The sequence below is a fragment of the Gouania willdenowi genome, chromosome 12, assembly GCF_900634775.1.
Source record: "Gouania willdenowi chromosome 12, fGouWil2.1, whole genome shotgun sequence".
In the NCBI taxonomy this organism is placed as follows: Eukaryota; Metazoa; Chordata; class Actinopteri; order Blenniiformes; family Gobiesocidae; genus Gouania; species Gouania willdenowi.
Window position 1 is genome coordinate 9,010,444 of NC_041055.1, and position 27,014 is coordinate 9,037,457.

Here is a 27,014-nt window from a genome sequence, read left to right on the forward strand (position 1 = left end):
ACTGAGTAGAACATGATGATGGTGATGATGATGATGATGATGAAGGCCTCCTTCACTGATGGACTTTGGAGGATCATGTGATTTGTGTCTTTGTTTGTGCAGTGGTATAATGACAACACAGCTACAACACCTCACAGCACCTGCAATATTGTAAGTGTGATTGGAAATAAATTTACAAATTAGGAGGAGTCACCTGCTTTGTATAACAATTGGAAAATGTAGATAATTGATCTTTGGGGGAATTTAAGATCGATTAATTCATATTTGTCAATAATAAAATCAGCTTTTAATCAATTATCAATTTTTCACAACCCCTAAAAACAACAGATTAAACATCACTTAAAAAGAGCTACTGAAGGCCAGAAATAGGTACATGTGCTCTTGAATGTGATTATTTGCTAATTTTGAAACAATTATTTTTGACAATTAAAAAAAAAAAAACTCATACAGTGCCCGTTGGAAGTATGTATTTTTATAGTGGGAGGAACTTAAGTAGAGTTGTCAATTATGGCCAAATGAGAATGTGTTTGAAGGATGGATGTACAAAGAGGTGTACATTCTCTGTACTCTGTATTGTTATAAAGGGGTATATTTGCAGGTGCAAAGTAAAATAGTGTTTCCCTGGTTTTAATTCTATGGGACATGCGCATGATAAATGTGTTTGTTGTTTTTTTTTTTTTTTGTGCTCATTTTTATATTTTTGTCTGGTGTATTTTTCTGTAATGTATGTTTATTGGAGTCATTATGTGTATTTTTGTATCTTTCTGTTGTCTTTTTGTGCTTTTTTGTATAATCATTGTTTTTTGTTGCCATTTCAGTGTGAGCCCTTTTGTGGGTTTTTTTGGAGCCTTTTTGGTGTAGTTTTCTGCATTTCTGTTGTCATTTTGTGTATTTTTTTTTGGTATAAATATTTAGTTTTTTACTCATTTTCATATTTTAGTTGTGGTTTGGTGTATTTTCCTGTAATTTATGTGTTTTGAGTCATTTTGTGTGTTTTTGGAGCCTTTTTGTGTATATTTGCAGTTATTTTGTCGGTTTTTGTTGTAATTCCGTGTGTTTCTGGAGTCATTTTGTATATTTTTGTGCATTCCTGTTGTCGTTTTGTGTACTTTTTGTATAAATATGTTTAGTTTTTTGTTTCATTTTCTTCAATTAGTATATTTTTATTATAAATACCTTAGGTGTGGTGAGGGCGTGTTTTGACGGTGTGCAGTGATTGGCTGTAGTGCACCACGTGACTATAGGGTCGGCAAAGGACGATTTGTTAAAATGAAATTATTCATTAAATGGACTATTTCAGTACAAACAAACCCCACGTCGCACAGCTTTGAACCATTAAGCTGCAGCTATGTAGCAAGTATGAGCTCGGTCTGTCCCTGAACACCAGAGATATTTGAGGCACAGACACACAGAGATGCCTTGCTTTAATGGATAGATGTAATCAATAATGTGATCATTTTTATTTTATTGTGATACATGGTCAAATATTATCCCTGGACGCTTCAAAATGTGAATTATATGCGATGTGTTTCAAAGTAAAACTGAACGTCACACTTTTTCCCACTGTTAGTGAACTCCGCTCAAAAACTCCGAGCAGCCCACGAACGCATCATGAGGTCATCCACTACACTGTCAAACATGGCTGCTGCTGCTGTTGCTGCTGCTAGCTAAGAGCAGTGGGATGACATCCCGGTTTAGTGTCGCTATCAGCGGGCTGGAAACCCCAGTGTGAGCGGAGGCCTGTGATAATGACGCTGTGAGAGTCTGTGTTTACACTGTCCGAGTCTTTGTCCAGCTGGACGTACCACGTCTGTCATGGAGGCTTTTAAAGGAGCTCGGTGATCAGACTGAGCACAGCGGGCTGAGGAGAGCTGTGTTTGTCTCTGTCAGGTAGGACACCGCTCACCGACAGCTGTCTGTCCCACTGTTACACGTCTGTTAGAGAAAGCTTTATCACTCAGTGACACTGACAGGAGCAGCAGTGGTCATAATGCTTTGGCTGAGGATCAGTCTGAATACATGTTATATGTTATAGTTGATAATGTATATAAACATTCCACTGCTGAAGGAATGAAAGAGTTAAAACATGTCACCCTGTGATAATATAGAATAGATGAAGAGGTTTGCTACGTCGTGAGTCACGGTCTGATCATTGCCACATCTATTGTTTTGTTGAGTCACTATTACTTAGGGGTGTAAATCACCTGTTTCATTCCGAGACGATACGATGTCGATTATCAGAACATCGATTTGATATTTGCAGATGTCGCAAAGCCTGCCATGATACAATTTAGATTTGATTTGATGTAGAGAGGCCTTGCAATTGTTATCAGACAATAATCTGGATTTTTTTTTTTTTTTTGTTGCAAGTGTCTATTGATCCAAAAACGTAGCCATAGCCCCCGGGACTACGGGTACGTTTTCCGGACCTTTTCGACATAACTGTAATGTACCTGTGTTTTCACCGTGTCAGGATGACCGAGTGGTCTAAGGCGCCTGACTCAAGGATTCTTCTTTCTGCTGCCATGGGTTCAAATCCCACTTTTGACAAATATATTTTTTTCATTTGAACATATTTACCATGGCAAATTCCACCTTTAAAAATACATATATGACAAAAATAAACATTTTAGGGTATTTCCTGGGTTAGGATTAGGGATAAGGTTAGGGCTAAAATAAAAGGGTTAGCGGGGTAGCTAAAAATAAATATAAGCTGAAATAAAACTGACGGAACTTTAAGTCACATGGTGCACCAATCATGTGACGTAAACTGGCCAATGAGGGGCCCTGCGTATGGATAGACTGCCGGTCAATTGACACTTATTACATACTGATAGACACTGCCTATATTTTTTCATTTTAACATATTTAACATGACAAATTCCACCTTTAAATATACATATAAGAACAAAATTTACATTTTAGGGTATTTTCTGGGTTATGGTTAGGGAAAGGGATTGGGCTAAATTGAAAGGGTTAGCGGGGTAGCTAAAAATAAATATGAGCTTAAATAAAACTGATGGAACTTTAAGTCACATGGTGCACCTATCACATCACACAAAATAAACACAATATTGATGCATTTTGAGAGTTTTATTCCCTGACTGTGTGATGCATTAACATTATTGTTATTATTTTATTATCTTTTTTTTCTCACCATCTAACATTTGGTGTTTTAACAAAGCGGAAGGTAAAATGGCGGTGGATATCAACGTTTCTATTTTTGAGAGATTTTGACTAAATCATTGTTTAAACAATAATTGATCTAGATCAATTAATCTTTACACCTCTACTATTACCTACTATTAACTGCCTTCACCCATGACATTAGTGGCTCTCATACATCACATCATATACTCCACATCACCAAACGCCTTGGTCAACGGTGATTATCAGCTAAAATAATGTTAAAGTAAGGTATTAATTAAAGCCCTGTTGAAGATGTAGTGTAGATCAGTGTTTCTCAAACTGTATTGCCCCATGTATATAGTCTTTATTTCTTATCCCATGCACCCCTTAGCTCTTGTTACACATTATTTATTTGTGTCTGCAGGCTCGTCTAAACTCCTTCCTGTGTCTCGTCCAACTTTAACGTTGAATTTAGGTCTTTTTATTTATTTATTTCTGATGTTTTGCTTGTTTTAAAATATGAACTTCAACTTTTGGTGTATTTTAAAGATATATTGAGAGAAAAAAAAGTTGATGTGCATGTTAAAATAAAAGTATAATGTTGAAAAAATAAACTGACAAATGTTTTATGTGTATCTCCTGAGAGGTGTTCAAGTACCCCTAGGGTAGGGCTGCACAATTATGGTCCAAATGTTAATCACGATTATTTTTATTTATCAATATTGTAATCACAATTATTTTTTTAATCAATATTGTAATCACAATTATTTATCATGTTAGGAAAAAAAATATCTGTTTTTATTACCATACTTTTAAACAAACAATATGTATACAGTTTACAGCACAAAAAAAGCTTTAAATAGGAATTATGCTATAAAAAAACAAGAATCTAAAATGTTCCAAATACTAACCAAATAAATACATTACAATGTGCAGAGCCTGTATTTTAAATGTAGAAATTGCCAATGATCAGATTAATTTAATTAATTGTGCAGCCCTACGCTAGGGGTACACGCACCTCAGTTTGGGAACCACTGGTGTAGATGAAGATAAAGATCAAAACCACACACTCTCATACTAAGACCAGAATGTACCGACACCATGACTTTTAGGAGTCAAATCCGAGACCATAAACATTTATTTTAAAAACGTTGACAATGTTGAACAGTTAAGGAGCAAAAGCAGTTAAATATCTGCTACTAATCATAATATACTATTAGATAAAATGATAATATATGCCTCATAGATCAATGAATGGACCATTATTTACTCCAAAAAGAAAGAAAAAATAGTTGAGTTTGTTATTGTCTCTAATATAAGCACTTTCTTATTGACATTGTCAGAAAGGTTTTGTGCATTGCATTATGGGATGTGGAGTCCCGTAAACAGACGCATAGAAGTGTCTTAACATCACACAGGTATGCTGAACGTGTGTCAGGATTGGGGTCAATTATAATTGTAATTGCATATTTGATCATTAATCACAAAAATGGCATAATTATAATTGTATTAAAAAAAAAAATAATAGTAAAAATATGTTGCTGCCGTAATCGTAATTAAATTTTAAATGAATTCAGATAATTGACTATGTAATTGTAATTGCCATGAAAATTTGCTAAAAATTGTTAATTATAATTTAACGCAAACCTGGGGAACAATGTTATAGTTCTATGTTCAGTTATATGTAGTTTACAATTATTAAAATATGTTTCATTACAAGCTTTCCCACATTTTACCATTTGAAAAAATTTAAATCTAGGGGTATTCTGACACAAAAAAGGCTCAGACGCACACTCCAAAAATATTAAAACCTATATTTTCATTGATTAGGAAGCCTAACAAGGTAACCAATAGATAGGAAAGAAATTAGATGATAGATAATTGTTTTTAGTGTGTTTTACAGCTAATTTAGGACCCGTTATCATAAGAGATGCTAACAGGAAGCTAACATAAGAGGAAGGTTAACTTTTATTAGGTTATTTATTTCAGGCTCAGTAATTGTGATTCATTCTAATTGAACTTTAGTAATTGAGAAAGTAATTATATTTGACTTTCTGAGGATAAATAATAATTGTAATTTCATTGTAATTGGGGAAAAAAGGCTCGTCACTGAAATCCTAATTGAATTGTAATTAGGGCTGAACGATTTTGGAAAATAATCTAAATACGATTTTTTTTTCTTCTCATTATTCCGATTGCAAATTATTATGCGATTGTTTTTTTTTTGTTTTTGTTTTAAGGGCCTCTTGTCATGTATTTTTCAATAAACACAAGCAATAAATCAATCTGTTTCATAATGAACAATTTCAGATTTATTTAAACTTGAAATAAATATAAATTATAAATTTTAAAGCACAGATTACAACAATAAAGCAAACAAATCTGTGGCTTTACCTCTTCAACGTATGTAACTAACTTTATGTTTCATGATACATGTAAACATGTGGAATGCACTTCTTAAACACTCTGAACTTAACACGACAGGACAAGAAAAAACAAATGCAGCCTTTGCAATTAGAATATTGCGTTTTATGATACTGCAATAATATTGCGAATGCAATTAATAGTTCAGCCTTAATTGTAAATGAACATGGGTAATTGTAAATGTCCTGTAATTGTAACTGAAAAATGTAATTGACCCCAAACCCTGACGTGTCTCGTCCTGTTGTCTCCTGCAGGTTCTACTCCATGAACCAGCCTTTCTCTCTCTCTCTCCTTCACTGCTGAAGATGTCATCTCCATCAGCTCCGCCACCCATGGCCCCGCCCTCCTCCAGTGCCTCCCTCCTGCACTCACTCTCCGTGTCCTCGCTTCTGTCTGGAGACCTGGATGAAGAAGCAGATGGAGGGCTAGGAGGAGAGGATGCTGATGGACTGGGAGACCTTGAAGTAAACCCGTACGATGGTTTGCCTTTCTCTTCACGCTACTACGCCCTCCTGGAGGAGAGGCAGCGTCTGTCCGTGTGGAGCCTGAGGCAGAGTCTGCTGGAGCTCCTGGAGAGCCACAGCATGGTGCTCCTCAGTGGAGCCAGTGGAGTGGGAAAGAGCACCCAGGTAAGCAGTCCTCTAATTCTGAGTCTGTACCTCCCGGTATGAATATGTTTTAAAGTTTGTTTACGTATATTTGTTATTATCAGTTCACTGAACAAGGCTGTTAAAACATTAATTTGGCTTCAATCATGATAATCTATTCATCATTAATCTTAGCTTTTAGAGTTTGTGACTCATAAAAAGATTGAGATCATCCAATGGCTGTGTGAAGGATATTAAGCCCCACCCCCTTCTGCATCCCCATTATTTCCAACAGCAGAGTAATGATACGTTCACACCAAACGCGTTGAAAGCGTCAACAGCATCAGGTTTACATAGACAATACATGGTGGACGCGCTTCTAGGGAGCGTCAGAGGTCCCGCTGCGTGTCCCCAGCCAACCACACTTCTCTATAGCCCTCTGACATCACAGTGCACACACTGAGTCACACCAAAATACATCCGACCGGAAACACCGCCTTCTCAAAACAATAATTAATGTTCCCCATCATATCACTGTCACTGGGTGAATTATGAACCTAACTGATCGCCACAATATCATCCATTGCATGAACACCACCAGCAACAGAGAAGCTCCTCCCCTAAATGCGCTCCCTTCCTAAATTGTTTGGACGCATGTCTCGAGCGTCTTCAACACTGGTGACAAGCGTCCAACTGAGACACGATTTTGACACCCGAAACGCGTTTGGTGTGAAAGCAGCATGAAGCCGTGCATCCTCAATGTAAAGCAGTGGTTCCCAACCTTTTTTGGGTCGTGACCCCATTTTTATATCGCAAATTGCTGGCGACCCCAGAGACATTTATTCTCTATATTTTTACACTGGATTTTATTTGAACTACATTTATATTTGAGAAAGTGAAAGTTTAGAATATTTTTGTTTGACATTGTGTGTGGTAAAGAATAATTAAATAATAATAATAATGAACAATAATAAGAAAAAAACCAACATAATTTTAATCAGTAGTTTTTTTTTTTTACCAATTACCAGACATTTTAGGTGACCCCATTTTAATTCCTGGTGACCCCAAGGTTGAAAAACACTGGTGTAGGGTCGAGGCAGTTTATTTATTAATAGAATAAATCCATTATAACGTTAAAATGCCGGCTGCCATTTTTTTTTTCCTCAAAGAAATTGCTGTTAAAAACTCCCAGTGAACCAGGGTGTGGAATTCTTCTTCACTGTTTACTCTTTAATAGTTTTCAGACATTAATATTAATCACAGACAAAGAAATAGTTTTAACCATTTATTATCAATCGGTTAAATCGTGCACAACAATTTCAATAAACTACCAGAGCACTATTTGCTCCCTAATGCTAACTAATTTAAATAAAGTAAGAGAAGAGAACTTAATGAAAGAGAGAGAACTGAGTGTGAAAATGAGATTCCGCCCCTTTGCCTCTCCAGGCAGGTTTTGTTGTTTTTGTGTGTGTGAATGTCTGTCCGTGTGGCCCAAAATAATGAATAAAACAGAATAATAATGGTACACATCTACCCTGTGCATGTGTGCGTGTTGCAGTGTTTTTCCTGTTTATACAGCCAATGAGGCAGAGGCTGTTATTTTACTAAAACAATGTACAGTAATAGGCATGTTTACATCATTTTTGACTATTGCTGTATTAATACAACAATAATGTTTATTATTTAAGAATTTTCTCATCTTAACATATTAGTACTTGTTTATAACATTTGTATACATACACACAAATTAAAAAATAATATGCATAAATATAATATAAAATTATATGAATAGTCAAGCTGAATAAAAACATACATTTAGGTACATCATGGTTTCTATATCATGTAATTATTTTTCTTAATGAGTAGTGCTACACGAATATGAAAGAGCATTTGTTGCTATACAGTATATGAGTTGAAAATGTATGAATGTGTGTTTTATGTGCATTAGACTGTAGTTTATCATATTTCATTCTCCAGAGACGCTTTGTAAGGAGAGGAGGTGGAAACAAAAACATTTGTTCACTGAATAGTCAACTCTCCCTCCCTCTCCACACTCCAGCTTCCTGTTTCTATGTTGGTGTGAATCCTGTTACAGCTGTATTTCAGAGAAGCTGCTTTTAACCTGCTGCACTTCATATTGTGCATGCTGCCAGTTTTTACAGCTGCAGCTTGTGATGATTGACCTTTGCACCAACACTGCTGTCAGCTGTGCTGTATTTATTCATTCAGGTTATGAGTCGTGTTTTAATTAACAAACAGATGTCAAATATTCCAAAGTTTGTCTTTCGTGGATTTTGTGAGCTCTACTGTGCTCATCAATGAACCTAAATTAGCAGTTTGTACTTTGTAATCCCAGCTTATTGCACCAACAGTCACATACACGCAGAATTCACTTTCGGAAACAAGGTAAAGCAATCTGAATTGTTGTTTTTTTTCTCATTTTATTTAAAACCAAAATTAACACGCATACATGTTTTCGGTCAATTTCATGCATTTACACTAAGGGTGTTCGAAAAAAATTGATTTATCGCAATATTTCACCAAGCAATTATCATATCTAGAGGTCGACCGATATGAGGCCAATATATGGACATTTTTTAGAGATAGGTCATCAGCCAAAAATAAAAAATTATTGTTTTTTTTTTTTTGGCCATCACCAGCCCTCCCTAAGCAAGGGTAAGAAACATTGTTCTTTATTATAGGTAGGATATAAAAAGAGAGGGCAGTGTTACACCTAAGTGGGGGGGAAGGGAACCGGGAGGAGAGACTCAAGGTCGGAAATGGAAAGGGTGGGAAAGAGTTTATTATTTTAAAGTGAGAGTGAGATGTGATGTAGTTGCGCATATAGTGTATATATATATATATATATATATATATATATATATATATATATATATATATATATATATATAGTTGTGCATACAGGTATGAAGCTTAGGTATAATGATGGTAGCTGTGAACAGAGGGAAGGAGTGAGTGGTTATACCTAAAACACGTATTTAGTTTAAACCGACTACTTGCACATTTTATATTGTTGTCGTGCTTTACTGCTACTTACCCGTCCTGTCCTTTTTATTTTACTTGGTTGTGTACGGGTATATTTAAAGTTGAATAAATGTTGAGTTCCATTGGTGTATTTAATTTAATTTCTAATATATGCATTTATATCATATAAGTGTTTCAATTGTCTTTCATAATCAATGTGTTTTAAAAAAAAAAGTATATCGGCTTTAGATATCAGCCATCGGTATTTAATCGGTATCAGCATCGACCTTTAAAAATCCCATATCGGTCGACCTCTAATTGTATTGATCCCAAAAATATCAAAATCGTTTTTTTTTTAAATAACGTTTTTTTAGGAAGATACCCTTTAATTGTGCCAACATACTGTATGCATAACAGTCGCACATAAACGTGCAGTCACTAGGTGTCAGTGAACCACATCAGACCATGTTAAACTACATCACATCTCAAAGCATTTTAGCTTGGAAGTTAATTGCACTTTATTTTTTATTAAACATACTGGGCACTTTTGATTTGCAATAGCAATTGAACATGTTCAATAAACATGAACTGACTGTGTCATGTTTCACTATTACTGCATCCTCAGTGGTAGAATCAGAATCTGTTGTAGAAACAAAAGTTAAACTTTTTGGAAAAATGTAATTTGACAGTTTGATAAACATACCACTTTTTTTTATATTGGTACTTGAATTACAGTTAGTTATCATTTACTTGTTCTCAACTACTCTTTACTCTTTTCTCAAGTCTCACGCATTGCAAAATCTCCTGAATCCATCTATTGTGTGTAGCTGGGGATGCATGCGTCCATTCGAGGAGGATGAGCCTCCTCGCAAGCAGTAGCGGTAGTGAAAGCAATAATATGTTGTGAGGTTTTGGGCCAACCAAGTGATGGGGGCAATCCAAAAAAAGCGACAAGGGGGTCAAGGTTCACTGGGCAACCAAGGACTGTTCTCAATGTGTCGAAAATGGCAAAATTCAAAAAGTTTGGGGCACGACCAAAACATGTGCATGTGATCAGCTGGTCCAAGTTTACATCTGTTACAGGAGTCCGCTCTATCTGGATAAATCTTTGCCAACCTTGCATTAGTGAAGTGGCTCCTGTGCAGGATTTTGCACTGTAGGAGTTTGTGCTTAGAGCATATTGAGGATGTATGAACAAGATTAAAGATACAGCTCCATTGTTCATCAGATATAGTTATTTGGAGGTCTCGATCCCAGACAGCTCTCAGGGAATTCAAAGAGGTTGGGTTCATTCTAAAAATGTAATCGTTTAAGATTGAAGTCAGGGATTTTTGTGTTGTTTTTAGACAGAGAAGCGAATCCATCAAGGTCTCAGGGGGGCAATTAGAAAAGTGAGGGAATTGATTTTGCAAAAAGTGTTGGATCTGGAAGAAACGGAATAAATGAGATTGAGGGAGAGTGAATTGTTTTGTTTTATGGAGGTCTTCAAGGGTCTGTAAACCCTTGTTTGACCAGGATTTAAATGCAAGGTCAGAACATGATGGAAGGAATAAAGTGTTTCGAAAGACATGATGAGGAATGTAAACCAAATTGTTTCCTAAATTGACTCCAAATTTTTAAGGTCTCATAAACAATGGTGTTCTGTGCTACACGTTTGGTTGGTAGAGGTAACTGTGAGCAAACCACTGACCATAATGAGATAGGCGAGGAAACTAGTTCCATGACGGCCCATGGAGGACGCTCATTGAGAGCAATCTTAACGTTCCAGAAAATATTTTATTGACATTGCTAGCCCAATAATATCGGCGAAGGTCTGGTAAGGCCAAGCCTCCAAGAGATTTAGGGATTTGGAGAGTCGACCTCTTTATGCGAGCATGTTTATTGCAGCATAAAAATGAGTTAATCAACTGGTCAAGTGTGGAAAAAAAGATTTGCGGACAAATACCTGGACATGGTCAAAGATATAAAGGAAACGAGGAAGAACTGTCATTTTGACTAGATTGACACGACCCACAAGAGACAAAGGAATAGTGGACCACCTAGCAAAGTCCGATTTACAACGCTCAAGTAGCGGTTGAAAATTTTTAGCAAACAATTCGGAGAGTGAGTTTGTTACAATAATGCCAAGGTATTTTAATCCTTGGGTTGCCTTTCAAAAGCAAAAAAGGGAGGACGGGAGGTTCTCTGCAGCGGAGTTAATTGGAAAATATTCACTTTTGTGCAGGTCAATTTTATAGCTAGATAACCTTCTGAATTGTTCTAAAATATCTAAGATAGCAGGGATGGATGAGGTTGGGTTGGCGACATAAAGCAGAAGGTCATTTACGTATAGAGGTATTTTGTGAGAGATACCAAATCTAGAAATCCCTTCAAATTTCCTTTCATTACGAAGCCATAGGGCTAAAGGTTCGATGGCAAGAGCAAATGCCGATGGAGAAAGAGGACATCCCTGCCAGGTGTCACTTGATAAAGAAAATGATTTTGATTTTATTCCATTAATATTAATACTAGCCACGAGGGAGGTGTAAAAAAGCTTAATCCATGATATGAAGTTGGGGCTAAAACCGAATTTGCATAAAATAATGAACAGGTAGCCCCATTCCACGCAGTCAAATGCTTTCTCGGTGTCTAATGATAAAATGATTTCGGCCGGGTTACAGTCTGATGAGGTGCATGTAATGGTAAATGATAAATGGACTTGATTTATATAGCGCTTTATCCCCACACTGAAGCAGTCTCAAAGTGCTTTCATATCAGCTCATTCACCCAATCACTCTCACATTCACACACCAATGGGACAGAACTGCCATGCAAGGCGCTAGTCGACCACTGGGAACAACTTAGGGTTCAGTGTCTTGCCCAAGGACACTTCGACACATAGTCAGGTACTGGGATCGAACCCCCAACCTCTCGATCAGAAGACAACTCTCTACCACCTGAGCCACGGTCACTGGTTAATGTTTAAAAACCTTCTAGTATTATGAAAAGACTGTCTCCCAGAAACGAAGCCAGTCTGATCTGGGTTTATTAGAGTTGGAGTGACATTCTGAAGGCGAATGTCGAGTACTTAGGATAAAATTTTAAAGTCAACATGAAGGAGGGAAATGGGCCTGTAACTGCCACAATAAAGGGGATCTTTGTCCTTCTTAAGCAACCAGGATATTGATGCTTCTGAGAATGTAGAAGGTAGTCTCCCATTTGTGAACGCATTGTTAAACACCCTCACTAGGAGCTAGCATGCTGGAAAATGTTTTTAAAAATTTTGTAGAGTATCCGTCCGGTCCAAGAGATTTGGAGCTTTGTAAAGAGCTGATAGCCTCTAGGACCTCGGCAACTGCTATGGGGGCTCCTAGATTAGATTACTTGAGGGTATAATAAACAGTCCAGAAAATTAGGCTCTGACCAAATACAAGAAGAGATCTCAGTTGAGTAAAGTGTTGAGTAATAACAAGAAAAGGTATTACAAATTTCCCTGGGGTCCATTGTGACTAACCCATTCAGAGACGCTATTTTGGGTATATGTCTTGAGGCACTGGCAGCTCGGGCTAGGTATGCCACAAGTTTGCCAGGTTTGTCACCTTGTTCATAGAAGCGTTGCTTTGTTTGTTAAAGCTAAATATCAACTTTGCTGGTTGACAATAAATCATTGTGAGACTGTAACTGCAACCTTTCCAGCTGAAGGGTTAGTGGCATATTCAGCATCTAAAATGTGTATTTTATCTGATAATTCTTATAATTTAGAGTTCTGTTTTTTTTTTTAAATGGGATACAAATGAGCCTTGAAGGAGTCCCACAGTATATCACTGCTGATATCAGGCGTATCATTAATTTCAAAGAAGAAATTCATTTCTTTGGTAAGAAAATCTTTGAATTTAGCTTCCAAAAGCAACTGTAAATTAAATTTCCAGAATTTGTGATCCGGTCTGCAGGGGGGAAAAGAAATGCCAATTGATGTAGGGGCATGATCGGAAATTACTATACTGTGATATTCACAGGCAACAGTATTGTGCAAGAGCTTATTATCTACCAGGCAAAAATCAATTCGTGAGTAGCTACGGTGAACTTGAGAGAAGAAGGAGAACTCCTTTTTAGAAGGGAACCTGGTCCTCCAAGGGTCCACCAGTCTCAAATGGTCAGCATGGAATTTCAAAGTAGCAGCTGATTTTGTTAGGGTGGTCTGTTTCGTAGATGATCTATCAAGAGTTGTATCCTGTACCAGATTAAAATCACCCCCAATAATGATGAGATGGTCTGCTAGATTAGGTAGAGAGGAAAAAAATGTGGATACAAAATTTTCATCATCCCATGTGGGGGCGTATACCGAAGCCAGAACCACATGAATATTCTTCAATTTGTCCGAGACTATAACAAAACGTTCATTAGGATCACATATAGTAACAGACGACGACACAATACAAGAGACAGGACACACACTTACATACACACACATTCATTCAAAACAAGTAAATCCTTTGGGAAAACAAAACTCCTGTATCATACAAGATAAAAAACTTCCTATTCCTCCTACTCCTGTTACTCCTGCTCCCTTAAACCTACCTGAAAAGGTGTATTTGTGAAAAGCTTATACTAGACAAGGCAGACCTAGAAAAGCACAACACCCAATAAATTCAAAAAATTAACGCTGGTCAAAGTTTATGAACAGCTCGACAAGTTCGTGTCCTACATCAGGCTCATTAGGAAGATGATTCAGTCTATAACAAAAAAAGTATTCAATGAACTGGGCTTCAGTACCGATCCCCGCCACCGAGTGGAAAGGCTCAACCGGTCAACACCACATTAGCAGTCAAGAAAAAACAAAAAATTACGAGCTTCAGTGTGATACCTGACGAGCCTGCATCACCGTGTCCAGTGCAGATCTCACTAAGAATGCTTGGCAGCCAGGTATTCCTTAGCATCTTTCACGGATGGCAGCCGCAGTCTTTCCCCTCCCTCCGTAGTAATCAGTAGCCTGGCTGGGTAGAGAAGTGAGGGTTTCAGCCCCTGCTGATACAGCTGCTGTATGACTTCCCAGTATGCGACCCGCTGCTCAATCACCTCGAGTGTGTAGTCTTCGTAAAGGCTGATGGGTCTACCAAGGTACTTCATGTCAGATCTTCTTTTCCGGGGCTCTCGAATCACCTTCTCCTTAGTCTGGAAATTGTGAAACCTGATTATCACTGGCCTCTGTCTTTCGCCTTGCTTTGGTTTCAGGGCCAGGGATTGATGCGCACGATCCCAAACGGGGGGTTAGCAGAGAATCCTTGCCCATGAGCTCGTGCAGATGGGAGGCAAAAAAAGTTGTTGGTTGAGGGCCCTCGATTGACTCTGACAGCCCCACAATGCGGATGTTATTCCTCCGGCTACGCGTCGCCAAATCCACGGCTTTGGCCTTTAGCTTTGCATTACTAGCAGTTAGCTCCGCACACTTAGCCTCCAACGAGTCCAAACGATCACTCACCAAGTCCGCATTAGCTTCAAGTGATGAGATGCTCTGTCTGTGAGCGTTCGGGGTAGTTTGCACAATATCCAGCTTTGACTCTAGTGCAGAGATAGTGGTCCTAAACTCCACGGACAGGGCAGCCCTATGCTCTTCCAGTAGGCCAGTAAGCGCGGCCATGTTAACTCTGCCATCCACTGTGCTTTCCTTCGATGGAGAATCCCTCCGAAGCTGCTGTTTTGCTGTCCTGGAAGTCGAAGCATCAATGTTTTCGGCGTTTTCCGATTAAAAAAGGGGTAATTCTAGTGATATAATGCAATGAGTTTGGGAGCTGGAGAAAACGTGTCTACTCCTCATCCACCATTACCAGAAGTTCCATCTGGCACTTTCTCAACCCCAGTAGTCAGCCAACCACCAGGGGGCGAACATATGATTAAGCCTTCATTAAACTTTTTTTTCCCTAGTTTTCATTAAGAAAAAGCAACATGTTGACATGCTCTATTGGCTGCGCGCGCCTGTTGCCCCGTGTGTGTCACAACCTGTGTGACTCTCAGCAACAAGTTGACGTGATAATAAAACTCCTTTAAATGAACGTGGGAGTGTGCGGCAATCAAGAAAACTGGAGAGTTTTAGGGGTTTTCTGAGGTGGGTTGCACGTGTCGACTCGCAAGTACCTACTTAGTTAGTATTAATTAATTAATTAATTAATTAATCCAGCTGACACTCAAGACAGAAATTGTTGACAGGCTAGTGTTTTTTGCTCAAAATGTGTATGTTTAAGCCTAATGTTCTTAATTTTTCCTTATACACTGTATTTGTTTTCACAGAGTTACACTCTATGAGTCTGTAACTGTTTATTTCTATAATAAGCCAACAGCAAATTTGGTTAATCTTGGGTCAATTTTATATTGTTTATTAATTATTCTTGTTTAAAGCTTTTCTTTTGTACTCTAAACTGTTCACATGTTTGTTTAAAAAGTAGTTAAATAAAAATACATATGTTTTTCCTAACAGGATGAATAATCGTGATTACAATAGTGATCCAAATAATCGTGATTATCATTTTGTCCAGAATCGTGCAGCTCTACGTCAGATTCATGGCAATGCACACCCCTAATTTACACGCTATTTTTCACAGGAAAACAGGTGACTGATGGTCTAGCAAGTGTTGTAAACAAACAAAAATATAAAATTTCACTCATAATGTGCTTCTAAATTACACACTATGTTAGAATCTCACACTCCATCTCTCCATACAGACATGTCTTCACAGTGCTGAACTCCTCCTCTTCTCCTAACAGGTTCCTCAGTGGTGTGTGGAGTATGCGCTCTCCTTTGAGTTTTCTCATGGCCTGGTGTGCTGCTCTCAGCCCCATTCAGTGGCTGCTGCTAGTTTGGCTCTACGCGTGGCTGATGAGATGGACCTCAGCCTGGGCCTGGAGGTGGGCTACAGGGTGTCTCATGATGACAGCTGCACACCCGACACCCTCCTCAGGTTAGACCTCAATGATAATGGACGTGGGCCGGCTCAAACTCAATCTGGGCACACAGCAGACAGATGTTTGTTCAGTTCTTCACAGGACTCACATCCACACACACATCCTTTAGCTTCGAGCACGTGTCAAAATATTTAAAAAAATCTTGCAATTTCTCACAAATAATTCAACAAAAATAGATTACAAAATCAAGATTTTTTGAAGGGAAAATCCTGCATAGACTGATATTAAAAACTTGGGATGTCCCTATACAACTCTTTCATTTCCGATATGATACCAATTTTGCAGGCTTGCGTATCGGCCGATACCGACATTGATCAGATACTATATCAGCACCAATCATACATACTTTTTTTTTTTTAATAAAAAATATTAATTACTTGTTTTGTAGTGTGGAATGTTAGAAAAGGCTTTACTCAAACAGAGAATAACAGCAACAGTAGGTATGAGAAAAAATCATTTATTATTAACCTATTGGTTACATAAATGTTGACTTTCAACATAATATCTACAGTATTCTACAATTGAATAAAACTAGTACAGTGCCCGTCGGAAGTATGCATTCATATTGACATTAACAGGAGTTCCACAGTGTGGATGGGAAAGGTAATGGGATATCTATATATCTATATATCTTCTTTAGGTAGCCAGAACATCACCAAAATATAATCAGCTGTTCCTTGACCCATTATCAACATTTCCTGAAAGTATGGAGGCATATAACATTTTTGTGAGCGGGTGGGTCCACAACCTCGGGACCAAATGGCTCCACGATATTATCTATCATCCAATTTGTTTTTCATCTCTTGGATACCTTGTAAGGCTTTTTTATTCTTGAAAACATTGGTATTCATATTTTTAGTGTGGGTCTCTGGCCCTTTCTGTGTCAGTTTATCCCTCAATTTAAATAAAAACGTTTAATTGTAAAATGATCCTGAAGAGAACTGACAGGTATTGGAAAAAGTTTATATGACAAATTAACTACGTATGTATAAGCTATAGAACTGTAACATGGTTTCATAGTTTTGCATGCAATTAAATTGTAATTAACAGTTTTTGTAGAATTTCCATGGAATTACAATGACAGTCAATTATCTGAACTTGATTACATTTCAATTATGATTTACAACTCCAAAAGATTTTTTAACATACAGTTATAATTCTGCCATAATTGTAATTAATTATTAATTATGTGATCACACTTGTAATTGACCCCAACCCTGGTCTTGTGTTTCTGCGTACACTCACTGTTTGCATATGTGGGCCCATGCTTGTCCCGTGTGGTCAGGTTTGTCAGTGATACTCTCCTCCTGGAGGAGATCATGTCCGACCCCCTGCTGCATCAGTACGGCGTCGTAGTGCTGGACGAGCTTCAAGAGAGAACCATGGCCACCGACGTGCTGCTGGGCCTGCTGTGTGACGTCTGCCGCCAGAGGCCAGACGACTTTCGCGTGGTTTTTCTCAGTGACCGGACACTAGCGCCTCGCCTCGCTGACTTCCTTGGAGAGTCCGTCCCTCACCTGGCTCTGAACAGTCACCTATCACTACACCAGGACGATGAGGCTGAGGACAAGGGTGGAGGTGCTTTGGACGCACGCAGAGTGGAGACGCTGTACAGGGAGCTGTCATCAGGGAAAGATGCGGTGGCTGCCAGCTGTCACATGGTGCTGGATCTGCACCGGAGAGGAGAGGAGGGAGATGTAATGGTGTTCCTGGCCAGTGTGCAGGTACAGCTCTAAAACCAACACCCATGTACATCTACAAGTTATTGATATCTAGATCACTATATATATATATATATATATATATATATATGTATATATACATACACATACAGAGGTGACAAGTAACAAAGTATAAATACTTTGTTACTGTACTTAGGTAGTTTTTTCTGGTATCAGTACTTTACGTGAGTATTTATTTTTTTGGCGACTTTTTACTTTTACCCCTAACTTTTTTAGTCAAGTATCTGTACTTTCTACTCCTTACATTTTAAAAATGATCTTGTTTCTTTTACACCCTTCGAAGATGACCTCACAACGAAAAAAGTCGCAAAATGTTGGTAGTTTGAGCTTCTTTCTGTTAGGCAGGTCCCTTAGTTTTATGGTTAACATTATTAAACTCAAAGTTGCTCTGGGTTTAACTGAGCATTTGCATTTTTTTTCCCTTGAAACATTTTATTTACAAATTGTATCTATGAGTGCTAAATTCTCCAGGTGTTCAAAGGTGACAGATTTCATTTGTTTCCAGGTACCGATATTCTACAAATTCTTAAAAAAGATCAAAGATATTGAATTTGCTGGTTTAAAAACCCTGTCTTATTATTGAAGGGACATTACTTTTTTACTTAAGTACATTTAGTACTTTTTTACTTAAGTACATTTAGTACTTTTTTACTTTTACTCAAGTAAAGGAGCAACTTCAATATTTTTACCGGCCATTTATTATTCAAGTATCTATACTTTTACTTGAGTACTGAATACTAGTACTTTTGCCGCCTCTTTTATATAGATAAACTGTATATATAGGATCAGTCTTGGTCCCACACCAGGCGAGAGATGGCCAGAACTGATAAAAATTGTAAAAATACATTTATTCAGGAGGCACTAAATACTGTTTTTTTTTATTTACAAAAAAAGATTATTTACGATGTGTATTATCACTCATGTTATTCATCATTATGCTCATTAATGTTATTTTCATAGAATTCTGAGCAAAATGTTGTCACCGGACAAAAGGGGTACCTGGATTCAGAAATAAGAGAAAGGGGGTACTTGAGCCAAACAAGTTTGAGAACCACTAGTTTAGTGTGTACAAATGGAGGAAGTAAAAATGACAGAGAAATAATAATAATTTGTCAGCGTCATTTTGTCGACTAAAAATTTTCGTCATAGTTTTCGCTGACTACATTTTTTTAAGTGACTCTAACTAGACTATAACTAATTTTAATCAAATTACATGTTAACAAAAAACAATATCAAAATATATTTAGATTTTTGTCGACTAATACAATTTAAACTATAATTTTGTCACACGGGACGAAATCCAATCAGAACCGTTCAAATCTGTCTCTGTGTATACAAACATTAATATTATCCCATATCATGTTGATCAATGGGAAATAAATCTTTAGAAATGCTTTAACTCATATCCTGTATCTCGACTAACTGTAACAGATTTAGTCGACTAAAATGTTAATGTCATTTAGTTGATTAAAACTAAATTATAACTGAAATAGTCCTGAAGACTAAAATTTGACTAAAACTACATTGAATTTTAGTTAAAACAAAACAAAACTAAAACTGAATCAAAATTTGCTGATAAAATTACTACCGCATTGGGTAAATTACAAAATATTTCAGTTAAATTCATTGAAACTCCACAATATTCACACTCACAACTTTCCCACGCCTTAATCACACAACTGCAGTCATTTTTAATCTCAATCTGATCACAATTGTTGACAGTCTTATAAAATCTTGCAATTTCTTCCAAACATACCCACAATATTACACACAAATCACTCACAAAATGACTGAATTTTGAATAGATGATCCTGTGTTGATATCTGTCATTAATTGCTTGGATATTGTATGTGTTTTTCATACTGTGTTTATCATTTATACATGTAACTAACGTAAATCTGCTTCTTACTTGAGATCAAACTTCACTGTATTTGTCCCCGAAGTGAAAATAAGTCTGACACCTCTGATATTGATGGTTAGTTACCAGTCTGAAGTAGGGCTGGGTGATTTTGCCTAAAAAAAAAAGAAATCTCTGAGGACAGAACGTGAAAAAGTCTGAAAAAACTGTGGTGGGAAAATTTAAAAAAAAAAAATTCAACTTGAATTTGCAAAATAAATATTTAATGTAGAATTTATTAATAATTTATCTACAATTTTGATAAATCGATTAATTCGATTTTTTTGCCCAGTCCTAGTCTGAAGATAGTTCACTGTGATCATTAAGGCATTTTTAGTGATTCAATGTTAAGATCCTCATAAATACAGGTTGTTTCTTTATAGTTGGTAACAGTATCTTCTTGTTTTGACAAACTGGTCAAACCAACTTCTGCCCCACCTTGTGCTTTGAGTTTCACTGCCTTTGTTTGATGTTTGAGGAAAACCAGGACACTTTAACCTGAGAGGATGACAGTGACCCACTTCCTGTTTCACACACTGTCTTTCCCTCGCTATAGAAAACTGTATACAACAGACATGACATCATCTACACTGTCGACATATTTCTGTACGTAATGACCTATGCTATAGAATATTGTATTCAGATGTCACTTCAATCAATAACATCAAACAGCTTGTGGTAAGGTTACATTTTTAACGAACAGGTTTACAAGAAGTGTAAGGTTAAAGCAGGCATTTAAAAAACTTTAATCTTTGTGATTAAAACGTTAAACGTGTATACCAAAGTCCAACCTTTTTTTTAAAAGTCTAAAAGAAATGTAGAGATTGGGAGGACAAAACTAGAGACCTGTGAACTGTGAGGGAGAACATGCAAACCCAGCACAGACAGCTTAGTGACAACAGGGGGCTTAGTTTTAATCAAGATTTAGTTATCGGGACTATTCCAGTTATACTCTAGTTTAAGTCAACTAAATGATATTAAAATTTTAGTTCTGTCTGGACAAAAAATTAGATTTATTGAATTTGTAGATAAAAACAATATTTATTTTGCAAATTCAAGTTTAAAAAATAAATGTAATTAATTTTTTTATTTTTTCTTTCTCCCCACCACAGACTTTTTTCAGACTTTTTGGCATTCCGTCCTTGTGGGTTACCGTAGCGCAATGTGAGCCAGCCCCCTCTTTGTTTACATTTGTTTATCCTTTGAGTAGCAATATGTGTGCACCACAGGCATCTTTAATGTTTTATTCACACTATGCTGAGATGCTAAGGGAAGAGTTTATTTTTTTAATTGTAATGTTATATGTTGTAAAATATGTAGTTATTTGATTTCTTAATCAGAAAATTTAAGCTACTGTGAAGTTGTTGTTGCACTTTTGCTTAAACCTGGGTTAAAGCTTGAAATAGTTGAATGACAGAGACACATTTACTTTTTATTTTGGGATTGTTCTATTCATTTTCACCCTTGAGGACAATCACAGCAATTAAGTTGCACTTTTGACAATATATCTGATGTCTGCACTCACTTTTTGAAGTGCATTAAAAAAAAAAAAAATCGAAAATCAAAACTCAAATTTTACTTTAAAAAATCAAAGATTTTTTTTTTTTTAGGCATAATCGCCCAGCCCTACTTTTAGATGACAAAAACTGTTAAGAGATATAGTTGACTAAAATCATATAAAAGAGAAGAGTTTATGCATTTTTAAAGATTAAAGGACCATTTATCAACCTGATATGGGATAATATTGTTTGTAAATAAACATGGACAGATTTGATGTGATTTGATGAGTTCTCTTTGGATATTATCCCATGTGACAAAATTTTAGCTTAAGTATTATTAGTTGAGTAAAAAAAAAAATCTATACGTTTTGCTATAAGTTTTGTTCGCATGTATTTTTATAATTAGTCATAGTCTCGTTATTGTCGCTTAAATAAAACGCACTCAAAGAAAACTAAGAAAAATATTTTTAGTCGAGAGAATTACCACTGCACAAGAATCCTTTCCACTACACAGAGCCAGCATGGCTGTACTCTACTCCACTCTGTGTAGATATATGGTAGCAGATATAAGGGCTGAGCACATACCAACATGGACTTTCAGTCAATCATTTGGTGCCTCGAGCCGCTATGCAGCCACAGACCAGGGAGACACACACCATACTTTCCACTTCCTCCACCATTTCTAGTCTGTAGTTTCCTTAGAGCAGGGCCGCCAAACTCATTTTTTCTCAGAGGGAAATACAGAGTAGTTTAATTTCAAGTGAGCTGCAGATTTTAGATTGGGGGGAAAACAAGCAATTTCAGCATTAATGTGGCCTAGTTTTCACTTCCACATATAACTGATATAAACTAGAGGTGTCCCGATCCGATATTGATATCGGATATCGTCTGATATCAGCCAGAAAACAAATATCAGTTTTTATTGGACTGCATCTAAAATCTCCTATATAAGCGCTCCGATAAGTTTTTGTCCCCTCCCTCAGTTGTTCCCACCACATACTGACAGTAAAAAATAACTGATGTGAACTTGAATTGCTGACTATTCTCTGTTTGAGTAACATCACATGATCAAGCCTTTTCTAACATTCTACACCACAAAATAAGTAATAAAAGTATGTATGATTCGTGCTGATATTGTATCGATGTCGGCCTATACTCAAGGCTGCAATATTGTTATCGTATCGGAAGAGAAAAAGTTGTATCGGGACATCCGTAATAAAAACAAGGGAAGACCGAACAATAAATGAGATATCAATGCAACATCTTTCATTCAAAATTCTATAATTTTGTGAACAATTTTTGTGTAATTAAGGGCAATTTTGTGGGATTTATTGAAAGAAATTGCAGGATTTTATAAGACTAGAGGGTTCTGTCAACAATTGTGATCGGATTAAGATTAAAAATAACTGCAGTTGTGTGATTAAAACGTGGGGAAAATACCTGCTAATATTGAGGAGTTTCAATGAATTATTATGTATAAATGGACTGAATTATTTGGAAATTTACACAATAACTCATATCTGGGTTTTGTCTGAATTTCTGTGGTTTTGTGAGGTTTCTTTTTTTCTTTTTTTTTTTTTAGTTTTCTCTCATTTTGGGTGTTTTATTGTTGTTGCGTATCTTTAATTTTTTGTTTTTATTTACTTTAGTAGGACTTTGTTTTCTTTTTGCCATAATTTTGTATGTTTTTTAGAGGAAATGTGTTGTTTTGTTGTTTTCTGATATTGTTCGAGTTGTTTTTTGTATTTTACTGCATGTTTTTTGGGAGTCATTTTGTGTATTTTTGCACGTTTGTCCTTTTGAGACCCAGTGTTTGGAAACCATTACCAACAAAAGAATCTCATTACAACAGTAGTAGTAGAATGGTGTCAATACCATACAGAGGCAATGAGACAACACTCTTAAACTTTATTCATTCGTCTATTGGAACGTTCTGTCACAGAACTAACACACGTCATATACAGAGAACATCATCCTTTCTCCTCCTTTTCTCTCCAGGAGATCGAGGATTGCTCGGCTCTGCTGGAGAAGGAGTGTCTGGCTCTGAGTCCTCAGCATGGACCTCTCAGAGTCCTACAGCTGCATTCCGGACTGGGGGGGCTGACGCAGAGAGTCTATGAGGCCGACCCTGAGGCTGCTGCACAGAGGGAGATGGAAGGAGCTGAGAGTGTGGGCACAAGGAGAAAAGTTATCCTCACAGATACACTAGCAGAGGCTTCCTTTTCCCTGCCAGCCATCCGTTATGTCATTGATACAGGCCTTCAGCTTAAAACTGTGAGATTATTACTCTACACACATAAAACATCACATTTTGCACAAATGTCTAGTCCCATACCAGATTACCTCATCTGCAAAAACAGGCCAATCATTCTAAAGGTGGCGTGCCGCGCGACTGCAAGACCCTAATGTTCAAAGTTTTGAAAATTCAAAACAAATCAACCATATGTGCTGCAGATTTGCAACTTTCACTAAAATGTAGCCCCAATATCAAAGAAACATTTAAATCTGTTGCAAATGATCAAGTCCATCACTTTTCTGTAAACAGTGATAATAAGTGTAAAAGATATTTAACATATCTCCTCCCACAATTTTGGCTCAATTGACACCAAACTTGCTCCAGCTCATCTTGAGACTTTCCTACACAAACCATCCATACAGATGATTGATTTATTAAAAAAAGAAGAAAAAAAAAAGAAAAGCCTATAGCGCAGTAAAATGCTGTCTAGATGCAATTTGGGTAATTTTGTCTTGCCTGAGTTTTTGACAGGCGTTTGAAATCTGCCTTTAAATGCGAACAGCTGCTGCTTATAATTGCCTAGCTCAGACCGTTGCTGCGCAGCAGCTATATTTACTATAGATTTTTACTCAAATAATAAAGGAGCCAACATACAGTATACTGTATGTGAACCCACTGAACATATAATGATCTTCTGTTTTTCTGTGGACTGTTGTGTTCACTGTGTTACTCACTATTTCTTTGTGTTTCCTGGTCCAGGTTTACAATCCACAAATTAGAGCCAACTCACAGATTTTAAGGACAGTCAGCAAAAACCAGTCTGACATGCGAGCGCTCAGAGTGAACAGCGCTCTACCAGGTAGGTCCAAAGTTGCTTTAATTATCATGTGTAGGAAACATTTAACAGTCCTTTTTTAAGACCTCAGTTATTGCTAGTGATCAGAGCCAACTGATGGTAATCATCATTTAGGTTAAAGCAGGGAAAAAAATATAGGGGACAGATTCACGTTTGACAACTAGTGTCGACTTAACAATGACAACCTTTGGACATGTTGTGTTCTCCATCTGCTCCGTAGGCCTGTGTCTGCGTCTCTACCCTAAGTCGGTGTACGAGGAAGAAATGGAGGAAGCTCATTGTCCAGGTGTGGTGGAGGAGAACCTCAGCCACCTGGTGTTGATGCTTAAAAGGCTGGATATTGCTGACATGGGACAATGCAAATTCCTGGACAGACCAGGTAAACACATGTGATCTGTTAGTGAGCCACAAACCAATGCGCTGATATTTCCTTGTAAGAAATAAGAAATCAATAATGATCCAAAACAGGAAGGGTGGAGATCAAGGCCCCGCCCACACGTATTAGGAAGTGTTTCACTTCACAGAAATCTATTGGATTGGTTGTTTCTATTTGGACAATTAAAGAGAGTTTTGAGGCTTTTCATTTTATAAGTAAGAAAATGTTTTGTGATTGTACATAATAAAAATAAACAGTCTCGCATTTAAATTGTCACCAGTATTATCTGCTGGTGACAGATGGTTGATCGTCCTACATCACATGTGTCAAACTCAAGGCCCAAGGGCCAAAACTGGCCTTTTACACCATCTAATCCATCTAATCCGGCATGAGACAGTAAAAATGACACAAAATATGAATCATTTGCAGGGGCTCACAGTTTTCCCGGTGCTTATATCGCATGATTGCAGTCGTCATTTTTAATGTTAAACAGTTGAAAAAAACTCAAAATTCTTACAAAATCCTTTAATTTTCCTCAAATTATTGCATAATATTTCCCTTAATTAAATAGAAATTGGTCATGAAATCTAGAAAATTTTAAGTGGGACTGATATCCATCACTTGGATATTGTCAGTTTCTTACATATTATTTATTTTATGCATACGTTGAACTGCAAACTTAAAATCACTCTTTTTTCCACAAAAAAATCTGTGGCCCACTTAAGATTAAACTGGTCTGTATTTGGCCCCTGAACTAAAATGAGTTTGACACCCCTGCTTTAGACCATCCACTGTGTCCCACAGGAGAAAGTAAAGTAAAAAAAAATAATTCAGTTGTAGATATTTCAGCCCTTCTAAATACACAAATGAATCAATGAAACTCCAATAATTGGAGGGTGGCGGACAATTTTCCCACGCTTAATGACGCTTTAACATGACTGCGGTCATTTTAAATTCAATTTTCCTCAAATTATTTAACATAATTTTTCCCAAATTAAATAAAAATGTCACTAAAAGGGAAAATCCTGCAGAAAGACTGACATCTGTCACTTATTGCCTGGATGTTGTGGGCACCATACATACTTTAGGTATCATTTATATGAGGAAGTGCAAACAAATTACTTGTTTTCTCGCCTAAAATCTGCGGCCAACTTAAGATCGAAGTAATTCATATTTGACCCCTGAACAAAAATGAGTTTGACACCCTTGTCCTACGTGAAGTCTTCTGCCACAATATGTGGATTTCTAATGCGAATCTACTGCTCAGTGATACCTGCTGTGACTGTAAGGGAGGGTTTACTTTACTAGAGGCTTTACGTTGTCAGCTGCTCCTGATGGTTCACACATCTCTGTATGTTCATGGTGTGGCTCTCTGTGCTTTATGTACTCAGCCTGGGATTGGTTCAGATGTCCTCTCCCTTTCGCATGTTGACAAAGATCTCTCTTTAATACGTGGACGGTGACATTTTTTAAACCAGGTTAAAAAGGCTCTGGTTGTGTGGACGGGGCCTTACCTGCTCTAAAGCCAACACACACCTGCTGTATGCCAAAACACACTGCCACGACTTTTCTAACACCACACACTCTACATCAGACATGGGAAACTCAGTCTATTTTTTGTGGAACCAAAGGTAAATGTAAAAAAAATTACAAAAACATACAAAATGACAGAAATATACACAAAACAACAGCAAATGACTAAAAAGTAACAATGACAAAAGGAAATGGACAAAATTACTAGCAAAACACACATGACAACTACAGAAATACACAAAATGACAGAACAATAAACACAATGATTTGCGCAACATGACTCCAAAAACACACAAAATGAGAGAAATATTCGCAGAACAATTGCAAAAATATACAAAATGACTCTGAAAACACACAAAACAACAAAAAAAAATACATACAACAATAAAAATATACAATATGACTCCAAAAATACACAAAACGAAAAAAAAAATGTTCACAGAAAAATATCAAAAATACACAAAATTACCCTGAAATCACATAAACAACAAAAAAAATACTCAACATGACTAAAAATACTGAAAATGAAAATATATACAAAGAACAAAACCAAAAATACACAAAATGACAAGAAAAATACACAAAATAACTCCAAAAACACACAAAACGACCAAAAATATATACAAAATAAATCTAAAAATGCAAAGCAATAACAAACACAGACAAAATGAGGGGGAAAAAAATGCAAAAACCACAACAAAAACACACACACGTTCTTTGTTTTTTCATTATTCTAAATGCTGCCATGAATGTTGGATCTGACAATCACATTTTGTTTTGTAGTACAAGATTACATAATCAATTCAAAACAAAA

The 27,014-nt window shown here is 36.9% G+C and overlaps 1 protein-coding gene across 1 annotated transcript in view; it reads left to right on the top strand.

Annotated features, from left to right (window-relative positions):
- Window positions 1-1,619: 1,619 nt before the first annotated feature.
- Window positions 1,620-27,014, top strand: part of dqx1 (DEAQ box RNA-dependent ATPase 1) — a 36,278-nt gene continuing 10,883 nt past the window's right edge. The window contains exons 1-7 of the mRNA XM_028463509.1: window positions 1,620-1,890; window positions 5,808-6,182; window positions 15,864-16,057; window positions 17,347-17,785; window positions 23,198-23,473; window positions 24,195-24,294; window positions 24,512-24,670. Coding sequence (XP_028319310.1) covers window positions 5,859-6,182; window positions 15,864-16,057; window positions 17,347-17,785; window positions 23,198-23,473; window positions 24,195-24,294; window positions 24,512-24,670 — 1,492 coding nt within the window. The 5' untranslated portion in view covers window positions 1,620-1,890; window positions 5,808-5,858. The remainder of the gene's footprint in view (window positions 1,891-5,807; window positions 6,183-15,863; window positions 16,058-17,346; window positions 17,786-23,197; window positions 23,474-24,194; window positions 24,295-24,511; window positions 24,671-27,014) is intronic.